Source organism: Hemitrygon akajei, chromosome 21 (assembly GCF_048418815.1).
Source record: "Hemitrygon akajei chromosome 21, sHemAka1.3, whole genome shotgun sequence".
Taxonomy (NCBI): Eukaryota; Metazoa; Chordata; class Chondrichthyes; order Myliobatiformes; family Dasyatidae; genus Hemitrygon; species Hemitrygon akajei.
In genome coordinates this window covers 20,163,595-20,182,021 of record NC_133144.1, presented here as the reverse complement: position 1 = coordinate 20,182,021, position 18,427 = coordinate 20,163,595, and the positions used below count along the sequence as shown (strand labels likewise).

General features: G+C 42.6%; 1 protein-coding gene across 8 annotated transcripts in view; it reads right to left on the bottom strand.

Moving 5' to 3' along the window:
- Window positions 1-18,427, bottom strand: part of ap3b2 (adaptor related protein complex 3 subunit beta 2) — a 183,766-nt gene that overhangs the window by 34,849 nt on the left and 130,490 nt on the right. For 5 of the 8 annotated variants that reach the window (XM_073024951.1, XM_073024953.1, XM_073024946.1 and 2 more), the window contains 4 exons: window positions 16,828-16,884; window positions 10,956-11,067; window positions 9,687-9,846; window positions 8,533-8,695 (listed from right to left, as the gene is read on the bottom strand). In XM_073024951.1, coding sequence (XP_072881052.1) covers window positions 8,533-8,695; window positions 9,687-9,846; window positions 10,956-11,067; window positions 16,828-16,884 — 492 coding nt within the window. The remainder of the gene's footprint in view (window positions 1-8,532; window positions 8,696-9,686; window positions 9,847-10,955; window positions 11,068-16,827; window positions 16,885-18,427) is intronic. The other 3 variants (XM_073024952.1, XM_073024954.1, XM_073024949.1) reach the window with 1 other exon arrangement.

The following is an 18,427-nucleotide window of genomic DNA, read 5'->3' as shown; positions in this document are numbered from 1 at the left end:
GATAAATCAGATGAAGATGAAGAGACAAACAAAGAAGAGCAACAGGAAGAGGTTGGAGGTGATGGAGACATAAGAAAAACTTTGGTACAAATAATGCATGAATTAAAAGCATTAAAAGTAATAAAAAATATATTAAAAATATGAAGATTATGTTTGATAAAATGATGAAAAGACAGGACAAAATGGACAAGAAAATTAAAAATTTGGAAGAAGCAATGGGAGACACCATTGATACAGTGAATAAAATGGAAGATAATATTTCTGCCTGGACATCAGAAAGAAAACATTTGTTGGAAAAAGTGGATGTGCTTGAAAATTTTAGCAGATGAAACAATATTAAGATTGTTGGACTTAAAGAAGGTATAGGCGGAGAGGATCCAATAATTTTTTTTCAAAAATGGATCCCGGAAATTTTGGAAATGGAAGAAGGAACCCAGTTAATTGAAATTGAAAGGGCTCACAGAGCCTTAAGATCAAGACCTCAAGTTGATCAAAACCCACGATCAATCTTGATAAAATGCTTAAGATATCAAGAAAAAGAAAAGATCCTGAAGGCAGCTGCCCAACGTGCCAGAAAGAGAAACGGGCCATTGATGATAGAAGGGAAAACAGTTCTTTTCTATCCTGATATAAGTTATGACCTTCTGAAGAGAAAGAAGGAATTTAACCCAGCGAAAAAAGTTTTATGGGAAAAAGGCTATAAATTTATATTGCGCCACCCAGCAACCCTGATAATTCTTTTGGATGACGGAAAAAGAAGATTTTTTACTGATTATTGAGATGCAGAAGAATTCGCATAAGAACTCCCAAATATTCGCTAATTACAGTCAAAGATTTAAAAGTGAAACGGATTAAAGATGAAGATAGGGACAGTGAATGGAACTGATGGATGTTTAAGGACAGAAGAATATTTAAATATATTCTTAATTATATGCTACAGGGGGAGAAAGGTTAAAATTTGAGAAATATTAATCGAGAGTAGTGATATTTTTTTCTTATATATACTTTTTTATGTTACAGGGGAGCTGGGGGAACTTCGGATCAATTGCTACGGGATTCACGTGTGTAATCATGGCGATTGCCATGACCCGTACAACGGAGGGAAGTAATGTGTTTTTTTTTCATTCACAACATTAGTCGGGGGTTATTTTGTTATTTTTTTCCTTTAAAATCTATTTTTCTTTTATCTTTCTTTCTTTGCCTGGACAACCGGGGGGGGGGGGGGGGGGTGAAGAGAGACACATAACAACATGAAGAATTTTAAAAAGATTCCCCAAGGTACTACGAAAGTTGAAAGATTAGGTATTATTATAGATTGGAGTAACCCTGTTAAAAATAATGACTAATTTACTGAATTTTTAAAGTTTTAATGTTAATGGGCTTAATGGACCGGTGAAAAGAAAAAGAATTTTAACATATATTAAGAAAATGAAAATAGATATAGCTTTTTTTTTTACAAGAAACACACTTAACAGAGATAGAACATCAGAAATTAAAGAGAGATTGGGTTGGAAATGTTATCGCAGCTTCATTTAACTCAAAGGCGAGGGGAGTTGCAATTTTGGTTAATAAAACTTTGCCAATTAAAATACAAAATGTATTAATTGATTCTGCGGGGAGATACGTAATCATACATTGTCAAATTTTTTCAGAACTAAGGACTCTTATGAATATTTATGCACCAAATGAAAATGATGTAAAATTTATACAAGAGGCCTTTTTGAATTTGGCTGACGCAGATGACAAAATATTAATAGGTGGAGATTTTAATTTTTGTTTAGACCCAGTTTTAGATAGATCAACAAAGGTTGTTACAAAATCAGAAGTAGCAAAATTAACTTTATCATTGATGAAAGATTTAAATTTGATTGATATATGGAGAAGAATTAATACAAAAGAAAGAGATTATTCATTTTATTCAAATAGACATAAAACTTATTCAAGGATAGATTTTTTTCTATTATCAGCGAATATTCAAGACAGGGTGAAAAATATGGAATATAAAGCAAGAATATTGTCAGATCATTCCCCCTTGATAATGACAATGATAATGATGGATAAAGAGGAATCGATTTACAGATGGAGATTTAATTCAGTATTATTAAAACGGTAAGATTTTTGTGATTTCATGAAAAAGCAGATTGTTTTTTTTAGATACAAATTTACATTCAGTTGATGATAAATTTATAGTATGGGAAGCAATGAAGGCATATTTGAGAGGTCAGATAATAAGTTATACTTCTAAAATTAAGAAGGAATATATGGTAGAAACAGATCAATTGGAGGAAGAGATTACAAAATTAGAAAAAGAATCTCAAAGATATATGACAAAAAAAAGACAACTTGTTAACAAGAGGTTACAATATAGTACACTTCAGACATACTAAACAGAAAAAGCAATTATGAGAACTAAACAGAGATATAACAAACTAGGTGAAAGATCACACAAGATTCTTGCTTGGCAGTTAAAAACAGACCAGACTTCCAAAACGATAAATGCAATTAGAACAAGTGTAAATAAAATTACTTATAAACCTTTAGAAATTAATGAAATTTTTAAGAATTTTTATTCTGAACTGTATCAATCAGAATCACAAAATGATAATGTTGAGATAGAAGGGTTTTTATCACAAATAACTCTTCCAAAATTGAATTCGGAAGAACAGAAGGGATTAGATATGCCTTTTACATTAAAAGAGGTCGAAGAAGCTCTAGGATCACTTCAGAGTAATAAATCCCCAGGAGAAGATGGTTTTCTGCCTGAATTTTACAAAAAGTTTAAAGATTTATTAATTCCTCCTTTTATGGAGTTAATACACCAAGCGGAAAGAACGCATAAACTTCCAGAATCTTTTTCGACAGCTATTTTAATAGTAGTGCCAAAAAAAGATAGAAATCTTTTAAAGCCAACATCATATAGACCTATTTCTTTGTTGAACACCGACTATAAAATAACAGCAAAAACTTTATCTAATAGATTATCTAAATACTTACCAAAATTAATACATATGGATCAAACAGGATTTATCAAAAATAGACAATCGGCAGATAATGTAACTCGGTTACTTAGTATAATTCATCTGGCACAAAAGAGGGAGGAAATGAGTGTGGCAGTTGCTTTAGATGCAGAAAATGCATTTGATAAATTGGAATGGGATTTTTTATTTAAGGTATTGGAAAAGTATGGGTTAGGAAAATCTTTTATAAAATGGATTAAAACCTTAAATACTAATCCCAAAGCTAAAGTAATAACAAATGGTCAAATTTCAACATCATTTCAGTTAACAAGGTCAACTAGACAAGGTTGTCCATTATCACCTGCTTTATTTCTGTTGGCGATAGAACCATTAGCTGAATTAATTAGAACAGACCCAGATATTATGGGTTTCAGAGTTAACCAGGAGGGATATAAGATTAATTTATTTGCTGACCATGTTTTGCTTTATTTAACAAACCCATTGTATTCGCTGCGTAAATTATCTTCTAGATTGGAAGAATATGGGAAAATATCAGGCTACAATATAAATTGGGATAAAAGTGAAATTCTACCCCTTACTAAAGGAGATTACAGTCAATGTCAATTAATAACTCAATTTAGATGGCCAATAAATGGTATAAAATATTTAGGTATAAGAGTTGATAATAATATAAGAGTTATAAATTAAATTATTTACCATTATTGAAAAAAATTCAAGAAGATCTTGATAAATGGATGATGTTATCAATAACATTAGTAGGCAGAGTAAATGCTGTAAAAAATGAATGTATTCCCTAGATTACAATATTTATTCCAAACACTACCAATATAATTACCACAGAAGTTTTTTCAAGAGTTAAGTAAATGTGTGAGGAAGTTCCTTTGGAAAGGTAAGATGTCAAGAATATCATTGGAAAAATTGACATGGAAATTTGACCTAGGAGGGTTACAACTTCCAAACTTTAAAAATTATTATAAACAAATCAACATAGATTTATTGCATTTTTTTTTGATGAAGATAAACCAGCATGGATTAGAATAGAACTAGATAAAATAGGAGAAAATATACCAGAAGATTTTATATATAAGTGGGAATCTAAATGGATACGGGAAAAGAAAGAATCTCCTATATTAAAACATTTGATTGATTTATGGAATAAGATAAATGTTGATAATGAGCTAAAGAAATCTTTATTAGCAAAGAGACCTTTAATTCAAAATAAACTTATTCCTTTTACAATGGATAACCAACTTTTATACAACTGGTTTCAAAAAGGGATTAGATATATTGGAGATTGTTCTGAAGGAGGTATATTAATGTCACTTGATCAATTAAAGAATAAATATAAAATATCAAACAACACTCTTTTTTGTTATTTCCAATTAAGGGCTTATTTAAGAGATAAATTGGGTCAAACAATGTTATTGCCGAAACCTAATGAAATTAGAAATTTTAACTCAAAAAGGAAAAATTAAAAAATTTATTTCTTGTATGTATAGTTTGATTCAACAGCAGGTAATTAAACAAGGAATTCATAAGTCAAGACAAAAATGGGAAACTGATTTGAATATTAAAATTGAAGAAACAAATTGGTCAAGACTATGTCTTGACAGTATGACAAATACAACAAATGTCCAGCTAAGACTAGTGCAATATAATTTTTTACATCAATTATATATTACACCACAAAAAATAAATAAATTAAACCCAAATTTATCTGATCAATGCTTCCGATGTAATCAAGAAATTGGTACTTTTTTTACACTCTACTTGGTCTTGTCTTAAAATTCAACCTTTTTGGACAAATTTAAGAGTTTTACTGGAACGAATTATTGGAATACAACTTCCACATAATCCAACATTATTTTTACTAGGCGATATTGAAGGGATAAAATCGAAATCCAAATCGAATATCGAAAGAATTCATAAAAATTGCATTGGCAGTAGCCAAAAAGGCTATTGCAGTTACTTGGAAATCGGATTCATACTTAAGTATAGATCATTGGAAGAATGAAATCTTTAGCTTCATTCCACTTGAAAAAATTACTTATAATTTAAGAGATAAATACGAAATATTTCTGAAAATTTGGCGCCCTTATTTACAAAAGATAGGATTAAATATATAGGTGCTCCGAAGATAAAATTATTGGTTATCTAGGGAAAGAAATAAATATACATATTAAAGCTATTATGAACTCCATGGAGCACATGGGGATCTTCCGATATCCAGGCATTCTTTCTTTCTTTCTTTTTCTTTTTTCTTCTATAGGGATATGTTAGGGGGGAGGGTTTAAGGGGGGGGGGGAAGGGCTGATAATTTTTTTTCTTTCTGTAACCTATTTGAAAATTCAATTAATTTTTTTTAAAAAAAGAGTACCTTTGGCTTATAGAAGAGATAGAGCGCAAAACAGGCCATTCAGCCCATCAAGTCCACACACATTTACTCTCATCTAACATTAATCCTAACAGTTTTTATTCTCCTCATGATCTCTCTTCTGTCAGAATATTCCTCTTACAGGGGCTACCAATCTTTGCCTTTGGCATGTGGGAGGAAACCAGACATCCCGGGAGAAATGCACGCAGTCACACAGAGAGTATGCAAACTCCACACAGACAGCACCTGAGGTTGGGGTAAATGGGCAGGTGTGGTAACTCCTGTAGTTGCTGTGAGAGAAGTGGTAGATGGGGAAGGAAGAGTGGGCCAAGGAATCACAATGGAAATGATCCTTTTGGAATGTTGAAAGGTGTGGGAAGGGGAAGGTTTGTTAGATGTTTGAATCTTGTTGAAGGATCTAGTTTACACTGACTCACCACCCTCCCTCAGCTCCTTCACTCTCAGAGAAGAGGCGGTATCCTTCTGCACCCCTCCTCCTCCCCACTTCCTCTGGGGAAATGATATCCTCATAGAACATAGAACAGTACAAGCCCATTGACGCCTGATGTTGTGCTGATACTTTAACCTACTCCTGGCTTTCCCTCCCACACAGCCCTTCATTACTTTTACATCCATGTGCTTATCTAAGAGTCCCTGAATTGTCCCTAATGTATCTGCCTCCACTACCACCCTTGGCAAAGCTTTCCACACTTCCAGCACTCTCTCTGTAAAAAACTACCTCCGACATCACCCCTGCACTTTCCTCCATTCATCTTAAATTATACCCTCTCATTTGGCCATTTCCACCTGGGAAAAAGTCTCTATGCACTTGATCAATACCTCTTATCATCTTGTACACCTCTATCAAGACACCTGTCGTCCTCCTTTTCTCCAAAGAGAAGGTCTCACTTGCTCATCCTCGTACGGCAAGCTCTCTAATCCAGGCAGCATCCTTCAACTGCTGACTAATCAGTGAGAGGATGAGAGAAGTTTCTTTGCATTTGTATGAGTTTCTATAACTGCATATTCCAAGTTACCAATGCCTACAGTTTTGGGATTAACACTCCTGCATTACGTTTGTGACGGGTGCAAAGTGTGCTCTCAGATGCAGAAGGCTGTCGTGTTTGGACTGCAGGAGGGAAGCCTGGAGTTTGCCCCACATCTCCTGGACTCTGCTCCACAGCAGATCTCTGCCCATTGCTGTTCAATCATGCATGGGCTGTGCCCTCCACAACTTGCCCTACACGATGTTGGCAGGGGTATTTAGTAGATGACTGCAGCACAGCCATTGCAGAGGAATGCTGGATCAGTCCGCACCTTACTACTGTGGTAAGTTCTGTCAGATGTAGGGAGTCAATGACGTGCCCAGTGGGGATTTGGGGTAATCAGAGTCAGGCAGAGACTGGGATGTCAGAGTGAGTCTGCCAATGGCAACTGGGTGATGGATACTTGTATTGGTGCAGAACAGGGTTAAAGTCCTGCTGCTTCCTTCCTTTGACTCTCACTCCCTCCCCTCACTATTGTGACGGGGTCCTGAATTACCCCCATGAACTGTGTTTTTGAAAAGAGAGAGAAAGTTGTTGTTCAACACTGGACACCTTGTTATTAAGAGAGAGAGTAACAAAGAATGCCTGGAGATGGTGTTATGGTTTCTCTGCAAGCTTGTTTTGAATAGACTGCCTGCTTGTGAGTTTTTGCAGAGAAAGAGCAACCAGCAGCTCATGGGTCGCCATGGTGACTGAGGGCGGCGTTATTCGATGGGCAGCTGGTGTTCAGCATGCAGAGATAAATAGTGGGTCAGCTGATAGACCTACAGACACATGGTTTTGGACACTGAATGAGCTTTGTTGTGCCCACAGGAAAGGTGGGTTTCAAAGGATCGATCAGGAAAATTGATCAGTGGCTCTCGCAGTGTGAAAAGGGTCTGACCGGAGGGGAGTTATTCGTGTGTCCAACCCTCGCCTGGGTTAATAATTCCACCACAGAAGAACGGTCCTCTTTGTTGTGGTCACAGTCGGTGACTTTCAAACTATTTTGGAGGACAATGGGACGATTGACGGCATTGATATATATATAAAATCATTGCTAACCTGTTTGATATATCTGCATTTATATTACTGTATTGCGTAGTTACTAATAAATAGTATTAGTTTATAGCGATACCAGACTCCACGGCGTTTTCTATTTCTGCTGGTTCTTTAACCCGTCACGGGGTATGTGACATTATCTTCCCTTCCCCCCCCCCACCCCCCCATCACTATATGCACTGCTGTGACTGATTTACTTGCCTGCAAGCAAGGGTCTGGGATGATGAAGGAAAGACACGGATTAATTTTTGAATGGGGAGGAAGAATTCAAAGCAATTGGTTCCCAGCCCAACGATGCCCCCCCCCCCCCCACACCAGACTCCAGAATCCCTGCAGTTGCTGAGCTGTGGGAATCTGAAGTCATCAGGAAGTTCTCCGGCTCCCATGCAGACTCAGAACCTGTGGCAGGCAGACAGCCGAGTTTCCCGAGGCAAATGGTCACGATGCCAAAATCAATGAGCAGCTTTGTTGGGTGTAGACATCACCACCGCAAACCACCGAGGAAGGTGGCAAATCTGTGTGTGCACGCTCTGAACATTCAAAATTAAAACACTCGTAATTCTGATCATCATCCCCAGTTGAGAGAGGGTAACTTTTCTTCTAGACTGCACTGACCAAGAGGTGGCAGAAGATGAGACTTCGTAACATTTATGAAGCACTTGAATCATCAAAAGGCATTGAAGGCTACAGACCAAGTGCTGGTGAACAGAAGTTAGTAAAGATGGGTAATTAATGGTCAGCAGGGACCAAAAGGCCTGTTTCTGTGCTATATGACTCTCTCTGTTCCATGGAATTTTCCTGAAGATCTCAGAGGTTCCCCTTCTCAGAGGTTACACTAAATGGGAGGGAATTTACCCCCAAATGACCCTCATGTTGACCTGACTAGTGGGGTGGCTTGTCCATTTCAAAGTCACTAATATAGGTTTTGAACAATCCTGAAACTTTCCTGGTTCTCAAGTTCCTAGATTTATTGGATTTAGTTAGTGCTGGGGTTGGTGGGCTTTGAACTTGTAACTTCTCCATCAGTAGAGTAGTGCTTTAACTCACTGGTGTATCCCTTCAATAATCTTCACAGAAATTCTTTGTTCCTTACCTTTGTCTTGTGCTTCTTCCCAGTGTCTGATTCCGAGTTTTCCTCTGGCTCCGATTCGGAAGAGCTGTCTTCAGAGGAGCTGTCCTCAGAGGAAGAGGCTGATGAGGAGCTCGACCCCTCCACTTTCTGCTTTTTCACCCGCTCTTCCCCCTCACTCTGCCCGCTGACAAATACAACAGTGAGGTTACCATCCATCCTCTGGTTATTGAGGGAGACACAACACTCTAAGGATCATGCCATCTACAGAGAGCTCTGATCAATTGCTGAGTCACTTAGTCCACAAGCTGCAGACCAAGACAACAGCAAGTGTGATTAGCAGCTCAGTGAATAACAGTCTGTATCTCTGAAACATTTTTCAAAGTTCAAAGTGAACTTATTGTCAAAGTACATATATGTCACCATATACAACCCTGAGATTCATTTTCCTGTGGGAATACTCAATAAATACATAAGAATAATAACCATAATAGGATCAATGAAAAACTGCACCAACTTTGGCGTTCAACCAGTGTGCAAAAGACAACAAACTGCAAATACAAAAAAGGAAGAAATAATAATAAGGTTGTCGGAACAGGTCAGTGATGGGGTAAGTGAAGTTATCCTCTCTGGTTCAGCTTGATGGTTGAGGGTAATACCCATTCCTAAACCTGGTGGTGCAAGTTCTGTCCCTTCTTCCTGACGGCAGCAGTGAGAAGAGAGCATGACCTGGGTGGTAGGGGTCCCTGATGAAGGATGATGCTTTCCTGCGACAACACTTCGTGTAGATATGCTCAAAGGGCAAAACCTGTTCACCCCGCAGAGTAACGAGGGTAAGCTGCTGACTGGCACTTTCCAGACTTCAGGAATATGCGCTGAGGGACACTCTGAAGCTCAGAGCAGCCAATGCAAGGGGTCTGTGGAGAAGGTACACAGTCTAGGATCCCACCCCTACTGGTCTCTGAGGGGCTGGACCCTGTGGATGCATCATATGAGGGATTATGAGTGGCACTGGTTCATTGCGTTATAATTGTCCTCTCTTTCTGTGGTCCATCGATCCCACCAATTTGTGCTCATGTTCCATGGTCCATCAAACCCGCCTATCTGTTCTTGCCTTCTGTGTTCCATCAACCCCCACCCACCTGTCCTCATTTCTATGGTCCATCAACTCCTCCTACCTGTCCTCACTTTCATCTTTCTGTTTGCTCTTCTCCTTCTTTGCTTTCTTCTTCCTCTGCTTGTCGGACTTCCCCTCCTCGTCGCTCTCCTCGTCGTTCCCTGAGGCGCTCTCACTTTCAATTTCACTCATGCTCTCCGAGTCGCTGGTGCTGGGAGACTCTGTGAATTAACAGAGAGGCGGGCCGGTCACCCTGAGCAGCTGGTCTCTGCTGCAGTCCCCACCCACGGCCCTCAATGGGTCTCGAGGGGATAGCATGCGCGATACAGCAGACACTCCTTTCTATTCAAGACACCCCCATCCCCACAGTTCTGGGAGCAGGGTGGGAATTCGGGGCCAGAATTGGGAGGGAAAGTCCATGAGCTTGATCCCTGCTCAGCACTCAGTTCCCAATATTCTTTTAGATCCCTCTGTGGCAGACGACAAAAATATCCCGACATTGAGATGTTTGATGGGGAGGTGTGGTTTCCTCTGTCAGAGCAGGTTCACAAGTACTGTGTGGAACATGATCGGCAGGATCAAACTAAACTGTTTGGTGAAACCAGGACTCAAGGCAGTTGAATGGGGGTCAACAGTCAATATAGACCTAGTGCGACAAAAGGTCTATCTCTATGCTATGTCTGTCTATGACTCTAAATTGTGATTCATAGACTCAGGGATCCCAGAAACTTTCAAGACCAGCAGAAGTCAAAAAGGCCTCTTGGTCAGCATGGAGCAGTTGGGCTGAAGGTTCTGATGTACGACTCAGTGACTCCGTCAATGGGATCGCTGGGTCGATCAGAGAATCCAACTGGTTTGCTTCAGTCTTCGAAGAAGTACGTCAGTCAACCTGACCCAGACAGTGGCTCCAGTTTCTTAGCTGAATGCCAAAATGCTTGTCAAACCACTAATTTCAGAGGGCAATAAATGCTGATCATCTCAGAGATGGCCACCTCCTGTGGATGCATCAACTTAAGGCAGCACCAAGCAGACATTCAACATCAACCAGAGGATTTGCTGTATTTTTGTTTGGTTGGGATTTGAGGGGTCATCAAATGAGTTCCCAATGTCAATTTTCACACAAATAGGTGTACCCCTTCCCCTACTTCCTCTCCTCCCCCACCATTCCTTCTAGATTCCCTAAAGGTGCTCCGAAATGGGTCAGCTACAATTCTGAGACAGTAGCTGCTGGTTCTCGCAGGCAGGTGGGCAGACGTTCATGACAGGAGCAGAAGTAGTGAGGGGACAGGGAAGAGGTTACATTTCAAAACCATCCCCACTCGTGGCTCACCACTGTCTGCTGACTCAGTGGGTTCAGACTCTCCCTCTGACTCAGAGTAGAAAGGTTTCTCCACCTTCTCCTTCCTTTTCTCTCGGCCGCTGGGCTTGGTCCATTCCGGAACCTGGGGGTTGGGGTGGTGGAGGAGGGGAAGCAGATAAAACATTCCAGTGCAGGTTTGGAAACAGGAACATCAAACATGCTCTGAGCGAGGAATGTCCCCCCTCCCCCCCACCCGACCTCCCAACATGACTGCTGAGTGCAAAATCCAACATCCCACTGAGGCCAGGCTCTGTCAGTCTGAGGTGAGCCAGACGTGTGCTTCTATCCAGAGGCTGTAGGATTGCTCGGGGTTAGGCGCTCTGGGTTGCTGTGACCCATGCCCATCGGGCGTCCGAATTAAATTCCATACCCATACTGTGCTTCCAGGAAAGTTGGTACCATTGTATGTGATAAAGAGGGTTGAACCAGCCCAGGTTGGCAACGGAGCAGGTCAAAGCTCCCTTACTTTTCTGTACTGGATCTGTGCTTGTGATTAGATGCTGCAGTGCAGCCTGCCCAATACTGTGACACTGGATACCATCCCCTGTCCCCACAGCTAGAGAAACAGCTGCACACTCCTGAAGTACCTACCAATATCAGGGCAAAGGGCCCAACCCTCACATCCTTCACCTTTAGAGATTTGTCTCCTCTTAGCTGAGATTAAGATCAACACTCGCCAGCCTTGTACTGGACTAACGCGGCCAGCACGCTACACATCAGCTCTGTTCCGTTCACCTCAAATGAGGCAGAAGCCACACTAACTCGTTATGGCAACTAATGCAAATCACTGGATACACTCAGCAGGTCAGGCAGCTTCCATGGAGGAAGAATGTTTCACACCACATGTTAACTCTGTTTCCTGTTCTGTAGATGCTGAATGTTCCTGGACTTTCTCGTTCTTATTTTAGATGTCTTATTTAACTTATTTAGAGTGACAACATGGTGACAGGCCCTTATAACCCAACGAGCCCGGGATGCCGATCTACTCCCACGTGCCTAACTGACCTACTAACCCGTATGTCTTTGGAAAGTGGGAGGAAAGTGAGCACCCAGAGGAAACTCACGCTGCCACAGGCAGAATTAACAAAACGGAGATTATTCAATAAAACACTCAACACTAACAGTCAGGCGCAGAAATACTTATGTTTATCTGTTTATCAGAAAGCTTGTTCTGGTCATTATTGGCCAGGCCAGCATTTATTGCTCCAATTACCTTGAGAAGGTGGGGGGGGGGGGGGGGGGGGGGGGAGTGGTGGTGTGAGCTGCTTTCCTAAATCACTTAGACCCCGTGACCATGGAGAAACACCAATATATCTCCATGTCAAGACAGCGTGTGACTTGGAGGAGGGACCTTCAGGCTGCAGTGTTTCTATAAGTTCTTGTCCACCAGTGTGGTAGAGGCCATGAATACCATCCTTAACTACTTCTGGTCAATGAGAACTATCTCAGAGATGAGCCAAGCAGAGCGTCCTCCCCACCCACAGGAGCATCGGCTGGCTTCTTAGCAAGGTGGAAAAGCCTGATACAAGTTTGGGTTGGTAGGGTTAATTGATCACTAGAAACTGTCCCCAGAATCAGAATCATATTTATTATCACCGGCATGTGACATGAAATTTGTTAACTTAGCAGCAGCAGTTGAATGCAATATATAATCTAGCAGAGAGCAAAAAAATAAATAAAATTTAAAAAAAAATAATAATAAACGTATATTGAATAGATTTTAAAGAATATGCAAAAACAGAAATACTGTACATTAAAAAAAATGAGGTAGTGTCCAAAGATTCAATGTCCATTTAGGAATCGGACGGCAGAGGGGAAGAAGCTGATCCTGAATCACTGAGTGTGTGCCTTCAGGCTTCTGTACCTCCTACCTGATGGTAACAGTGAGAAAAGGGCATGCTCTGGGTGCTGGAGGTCCTTAATAATGGACGCTACCTTTCTCAGACACCACTCCCTGAAGATGTCCTGGGTACTTTTTAGGCTAGTACCCCAAGATGGAGCTGACTAGATTTACAACCTTCTGCAGCTTCTTTCAGTCCTGTGCAGTAGCCCCTCCATACCAGACAGTGATGCAGCCTGTCAGAAAGCTCTCCACGGTACAACTATAGAAGTTTTTCAGTGTATTTGATGACATACCAAATCTCTTCAAACTCCTAATAAAGTCTAGCACCTGTCTTGCCTTTGTAACTACATCGATATGTTGGGACCAGGTTATATCCTACGAGATCTTGACACCCAGGAACTTGAAACTGCTCATTCTCTCCACTTCTGATCCCTCTATGAGGATTGGTATGTGTTCCTTAGTCCTACCCTTCCTGAAGTCCACAATCAGCTCTTTCATCTTACTGACGTTGAGTACCAGGTTTTTGCTGTGGCACCACTCCACCAGTTGGCATATCTCACTCCTGTACGCCCTCTCATCACCACCTGAGTTTCTACCAACAATGGTTGTATCGTCAGCAAATTTACAGATGGTATTTGAGCTGTGCCTAGCCACACAGTCATGTGTATTGAGAGAGTAGAGCAGTGGGCTAAGCACACACCCGTGGTGCACCAGTGTTGATCGTCAGCGAGGAGAATATGTTATCACCAATCCGCAGATTGTGGTCTTCCGGTTAGAAAGTTGAGGATCCAATTGCAGAGGGAGGTACAGAGGCCCAGTATGCAAGTGAGTGGTAGAAGCAATGAGGTGGGGGCTGAGCGGCCTGTTTCCCTGCTGTATGACTCCAAGTGGTAGGTGCTACCAACTCAAAAGATGAAGAACAATAAAAGTGCAGATGCAAAGCCCTGACAAAGGGTCAGAAACGTTCACCCTGTTACTCTCTCCACAGATGCTGCCCAAACTGTTGTGTGTTTGCAGTGTTTTTATGTTTCTGGTGCTGCTAACTCAGCTTTGGATTCTTGATTTTCCTGTCAAGCCCATTTTCTGCTGCCTAGCAACATAAACCCTTTGTGTTTGAGGGCTATTGCCACATCAAGAATCCAAGGTTATCACCAAATTGTGACTGATGCGCCATCTGTAACGTTCTGCAGTTCAATCTGTTTGGATGGTCTGGACTTAAGTTAATTTTTTAGTTAAGCCACATCACAACAGAAGTCAGAAAGCAACTGGGAAGAGAGGAACAAGAGGGGGTGTTTTATAAAACTATAGTCCGGACAGCAGCGGGAGAAATAGGCATCGGAGCCACATACGGACAGAGGATCGGTACTGACCTGAGTCACACTCCTCTAGAAATAACCATGCTGCCAAAACTTGGGACAGAGCAACACACTCAAAATGCTGGAGGAACTCAGCAGGTCAGGCAGCATCTATGGAGTTGAATGAACAGTTGATGTTTCAAGCCAAGGCCCTTCATCAGGACTGGAAAGCCTCTGTCTATTGTAAACACAGAAGATTCTGCAAATGCTGATAATCTTAAGCAACACATACAAAATGCTGGAGGAAGTCAGCAGGTATGGAGGGGAATAAACAGTTGAGGTTTTGGGCTGAGACTCTTCATCATGAAAGGTCTTGGCCTGAAATGTTTACTGTTTATAGATGCTGCTGACTTGCTGAGTTCCTCCTGCACTCTGTGTGTGTGTTGCTCAAGATTTTCATCATTTGCAGAATCTCGTGTGCACAAATGGCCATGCCATTGCCCCATGACATTAGAATTATTGACAGTGGACACCCAGGGCGCTAGACATGCTGCACTGTGCCTTCTTGAGGTCAGACATGAACCAGGGGAGGGGTTGTGGAACTGGAGACACTGTATCAGCTCATCAATCAGTGGAAGTGTAATCAGAGCACAAACTTATCATACACTTTTAGTCCTGGGGTTCCCACGGATGTGTGCTCCCCTGCGTCTGCTTGGGTTGTGTGCGGGGAATCAAGTATGGACCCCTGCAGCAAACCACGGTCAAGTGCACTGGCGATGGGGTGAGTGACGCAGCTGGTGAGTGGAGAGGTGGGCTGTACCCGGTCTGGCAAAGGGACTGAGAGCAGTACTGGAAACTGGCACCCCCTCCTCGAGGTGCAGACAGATCACCAGGGTTCTACAGTCTCTCTCACCACTGCCTGCTGGGTGCCAGGAGACCTGCTCTCTCGCGCTGCTGGTGTGGCTGCACTATTGATTTGCAGCTGGCTCAACGTGGCAACTTAACTGTTTTCACTGCGGTAGGAGTGCCAAGGGAATAGCTGAGCCTCACCCCATCCCGACACAGCAGCATTGACAGAGGAAGAGAGAAGGCGACAGAGACACAGAGGCGGACAGAAGTGTGGCGAGACACGGAGACAGAGACCAAATGGGATTAGGGTTGATAGGTACGTTGGTCAGCACAGACAAGCTGGGCTGAAGGGTCTGTATCCGTGTTTACAAAACTATAAAACACCGTACAGTAAACGTCAGAAAATGATCCTCACTCTGAACTATTTGGGCCAAAATGGTTCCAGCTCCCAGCTGCAAGGAGAGTGGCAAGAGATTTTATGTCAAGAAGTGGCACAGCATGAACAGCACAGACAGCAAACCCACTCACAGCACAACACATGCATCTCAGTGAATCAACGTCAGCGCCCAGTGACCAGCGGACATTCTGCCAACAAGTTTGATGAACACCCATGTTGGAAGCCAACTTTGCCTAGTTGTTTTAATGTTTGTCTGTGGGACGAAATCTGTTTGTTTACTGTGGGAAAATCCACAATTACTTGGCCCGAAATGTTGACTGTTTATTTCTCTCCATAGATGCTGTCTGACTTGCTGAGTTCCTCCAAACTTATTTTGTGTTGAAGGTTTATAGGATCCTCTCTCAGCATTCTTATTGGTGGCTCCAGCACATGCCTGTCTTGTGTTGCTGCCCACAGGAAGGGCTGGGTGGTGGTGCAGGTAATGATAACAGGGGAACTGAGGCTAGCCCATGGGGGAGGCTGAGGGACCCCCATTCTGCACAATGTGTGACAGGATCAAAAGTCCAGTGACACAGCTCTCGGTGGTGGTTGTCATGATGGTGAGTCTCTTGAACGTTCTTCCTGGACTTAACGCTTCAGACGTTCCTCCTCAATACTTCAGTTCTTTAAATGCTGCACAGTCTGTCACCACAGTTATGTAGTGGCAGGGGCGTGGGCATCGATGCCCAGTGGGAGGGGCGTGGGCATCGACATCCAGTGGGGGTGGGGGGGGGCTCCAGGACTTTGGGATCCAGTAGGAGCACTGTGGTCAGGTGTTTGGTGTGGGGGGGGGGTCTAAGGTGAGGTGAGGCTTTGGGTTTGGATGGGAGGAGCACTAGGGTCGTGTGAAGGGTCAGTGAATGACAATAGACTCTCATCAGTAATCTCCAAATCAGACAGCCTGTTGGAGAGAGAAACAGATTTAACAAGTCAGAGCAGTCACTGTTTGTCACTGATTAGAAGGGGACACTAACTTGGAGAGAAGTTGCCAGGAGGGACAGATAGATCAAAGGGAAATGTCTGATTTAGTGTGAGACAAGGAAGAGTAATCACTCTCCAACTGCCCCATTAACCCATTTGGTCTCATCCTATCACAGGCATTCCCTTTGCCCTATCTATCCATTCCTCCCACAACCTTCTCTGCAGATTTTTTATCTGCTTTTCTCTGTTCTGATAAAGCACCTCCAGTGTGAAACATTGGCCTTGTTTCTCACTCCACAAATGCTGCCTAACCTGCTGAGTGTTTCTGTCACCCCCCCCCCCCCCCCCCCCCCCCCCCGTTTCCATTTCGGACGTCCAGCATCTGCTGAAAGGCTCCCTGCACTCTGACTCAACTATCACGCCTGATCCTTGAGGGACAGCTTGAATGGGAACCCCAGCATGAAAGCACACAGCACTGCAAACAGAGCACACTCGCACCTCTCTCCAGTCTCCCAGCAAGCCGATCCGCACCTCCGGCTCCTCGGACACCTCCTTCTGTGGACAGCATCGCAGAGGATATTCAGGCAGCTACTCAACTGAGCAGCAACTCAAGAGTCATCAAACTGTCGAGCAATGTTATTGGGAAAACGCCTAAATCCTCAAGTCACTGTCCATGCACCTCCTCCTGCTGCAACTACAAACCCACATTGTCACGTTTCCGCCCACCTCCCCATCTACAGTCACCTCTCCAGCCTACTCTGCCTTCCTTCAAAGCATTTCAGGTATAAGGGATGCAGTGTGTGGGACTTGAGAGCACTTGGAGACTTCGCTTTGGAATATTTACGTTAAGGAGATGGAACTGCAGTAAGGGGAAACCAGAAAAAGTTGGCTCCTGGGTAACAAACAAGCATTTGTAAGTTAATTTTGCCTGTAAGTCAGAAAGTAAACGAAAATCACACTATGGTAACCATATCTCTACAGTATTATAATGAATGGCATCTGAAGCACTGATAAGTAAGGAGAATTACTGAAAATGGAGAGAGTAGAAAATAATTTCATCATTCATTGGAATGAATGTCTGTACATAAGTTGGACTTTTTGAGTTCAATAATATCAAGGGAGCTTGTTTGTATGTATAGGTGTCCATATGCCAGGAATTCATAACCTGGGGACGGCCTGTCATCAGCTGGTGGAACAGCAGCGAGAGAAACAGAGATAATGAGTGCTTTTGTCAGAATGTTTATCACAACCTGTAGCCATATTCTCAAGGCATCGTGGCCCTGAAACATTAACTCTTTTTCCTCGTTCCACAGATGCTCCCACTGACTGTTTCTAGCCACTCGTGGTTCACACGTGTCGAAATGAACCCCGTCAGTTCTTCACCGTTTCCTTGCTGTTAGGTGGTCATACTAATCCATCCCACCACATGTAATGGTCCTCTAGGCTGTTTACTTCACAACCCCTAACAGAGATGGGCAATCAAAGTTTCCAGCCAATCCCCAGGTGCTATGTCTTTTTGGGAGAAGGAGGTCGTAGATTGTGTAACGACAGTAGCTCTGAATGGTCAAGCTCCAGCGCTGAGCCTCAGTTTTGGAGGAACCCCCACCCCTCCCAAGACAACTGTCACCCCAGAAAACATGGGCCTCGCAGAAAGACTCCAGCCCAACCTCTCTGAAGTCTTTGCTAACTGGGGTAAAAGCAGTGTTGGCAAACACCCTCTCTTTGACACCATCATCCCTTCCTCGCTCCTCCAGCTCTGGCCTCCTCTACTGCTGCACAACTAGTGGTCGTACTTTTCGTTGCTAAGGTGTGGAATCTCTTCCTTAACCCTCTCTTGTGTTAGTTTTACAGTTGTATAGAACAGAAACAGGCCCTTCAGCCCTCTGCATTCATGCTAACTTTTATGCACATCTACATTAATACTATTTGCATCATTAGTACCATTATCCTTCTAGGTTGGGTGGTGGGTTGGAGATACATCTCTGCCTGAGGAGATGTAAGGCATTCCTTCCCCCTGCTAGCCTGCAGGTCACCCTTGGGCAAGGTGTAGCATTTGTTTAGCCCCTCGATCAGGGTCATGTGAATCCACGGAAGCAGG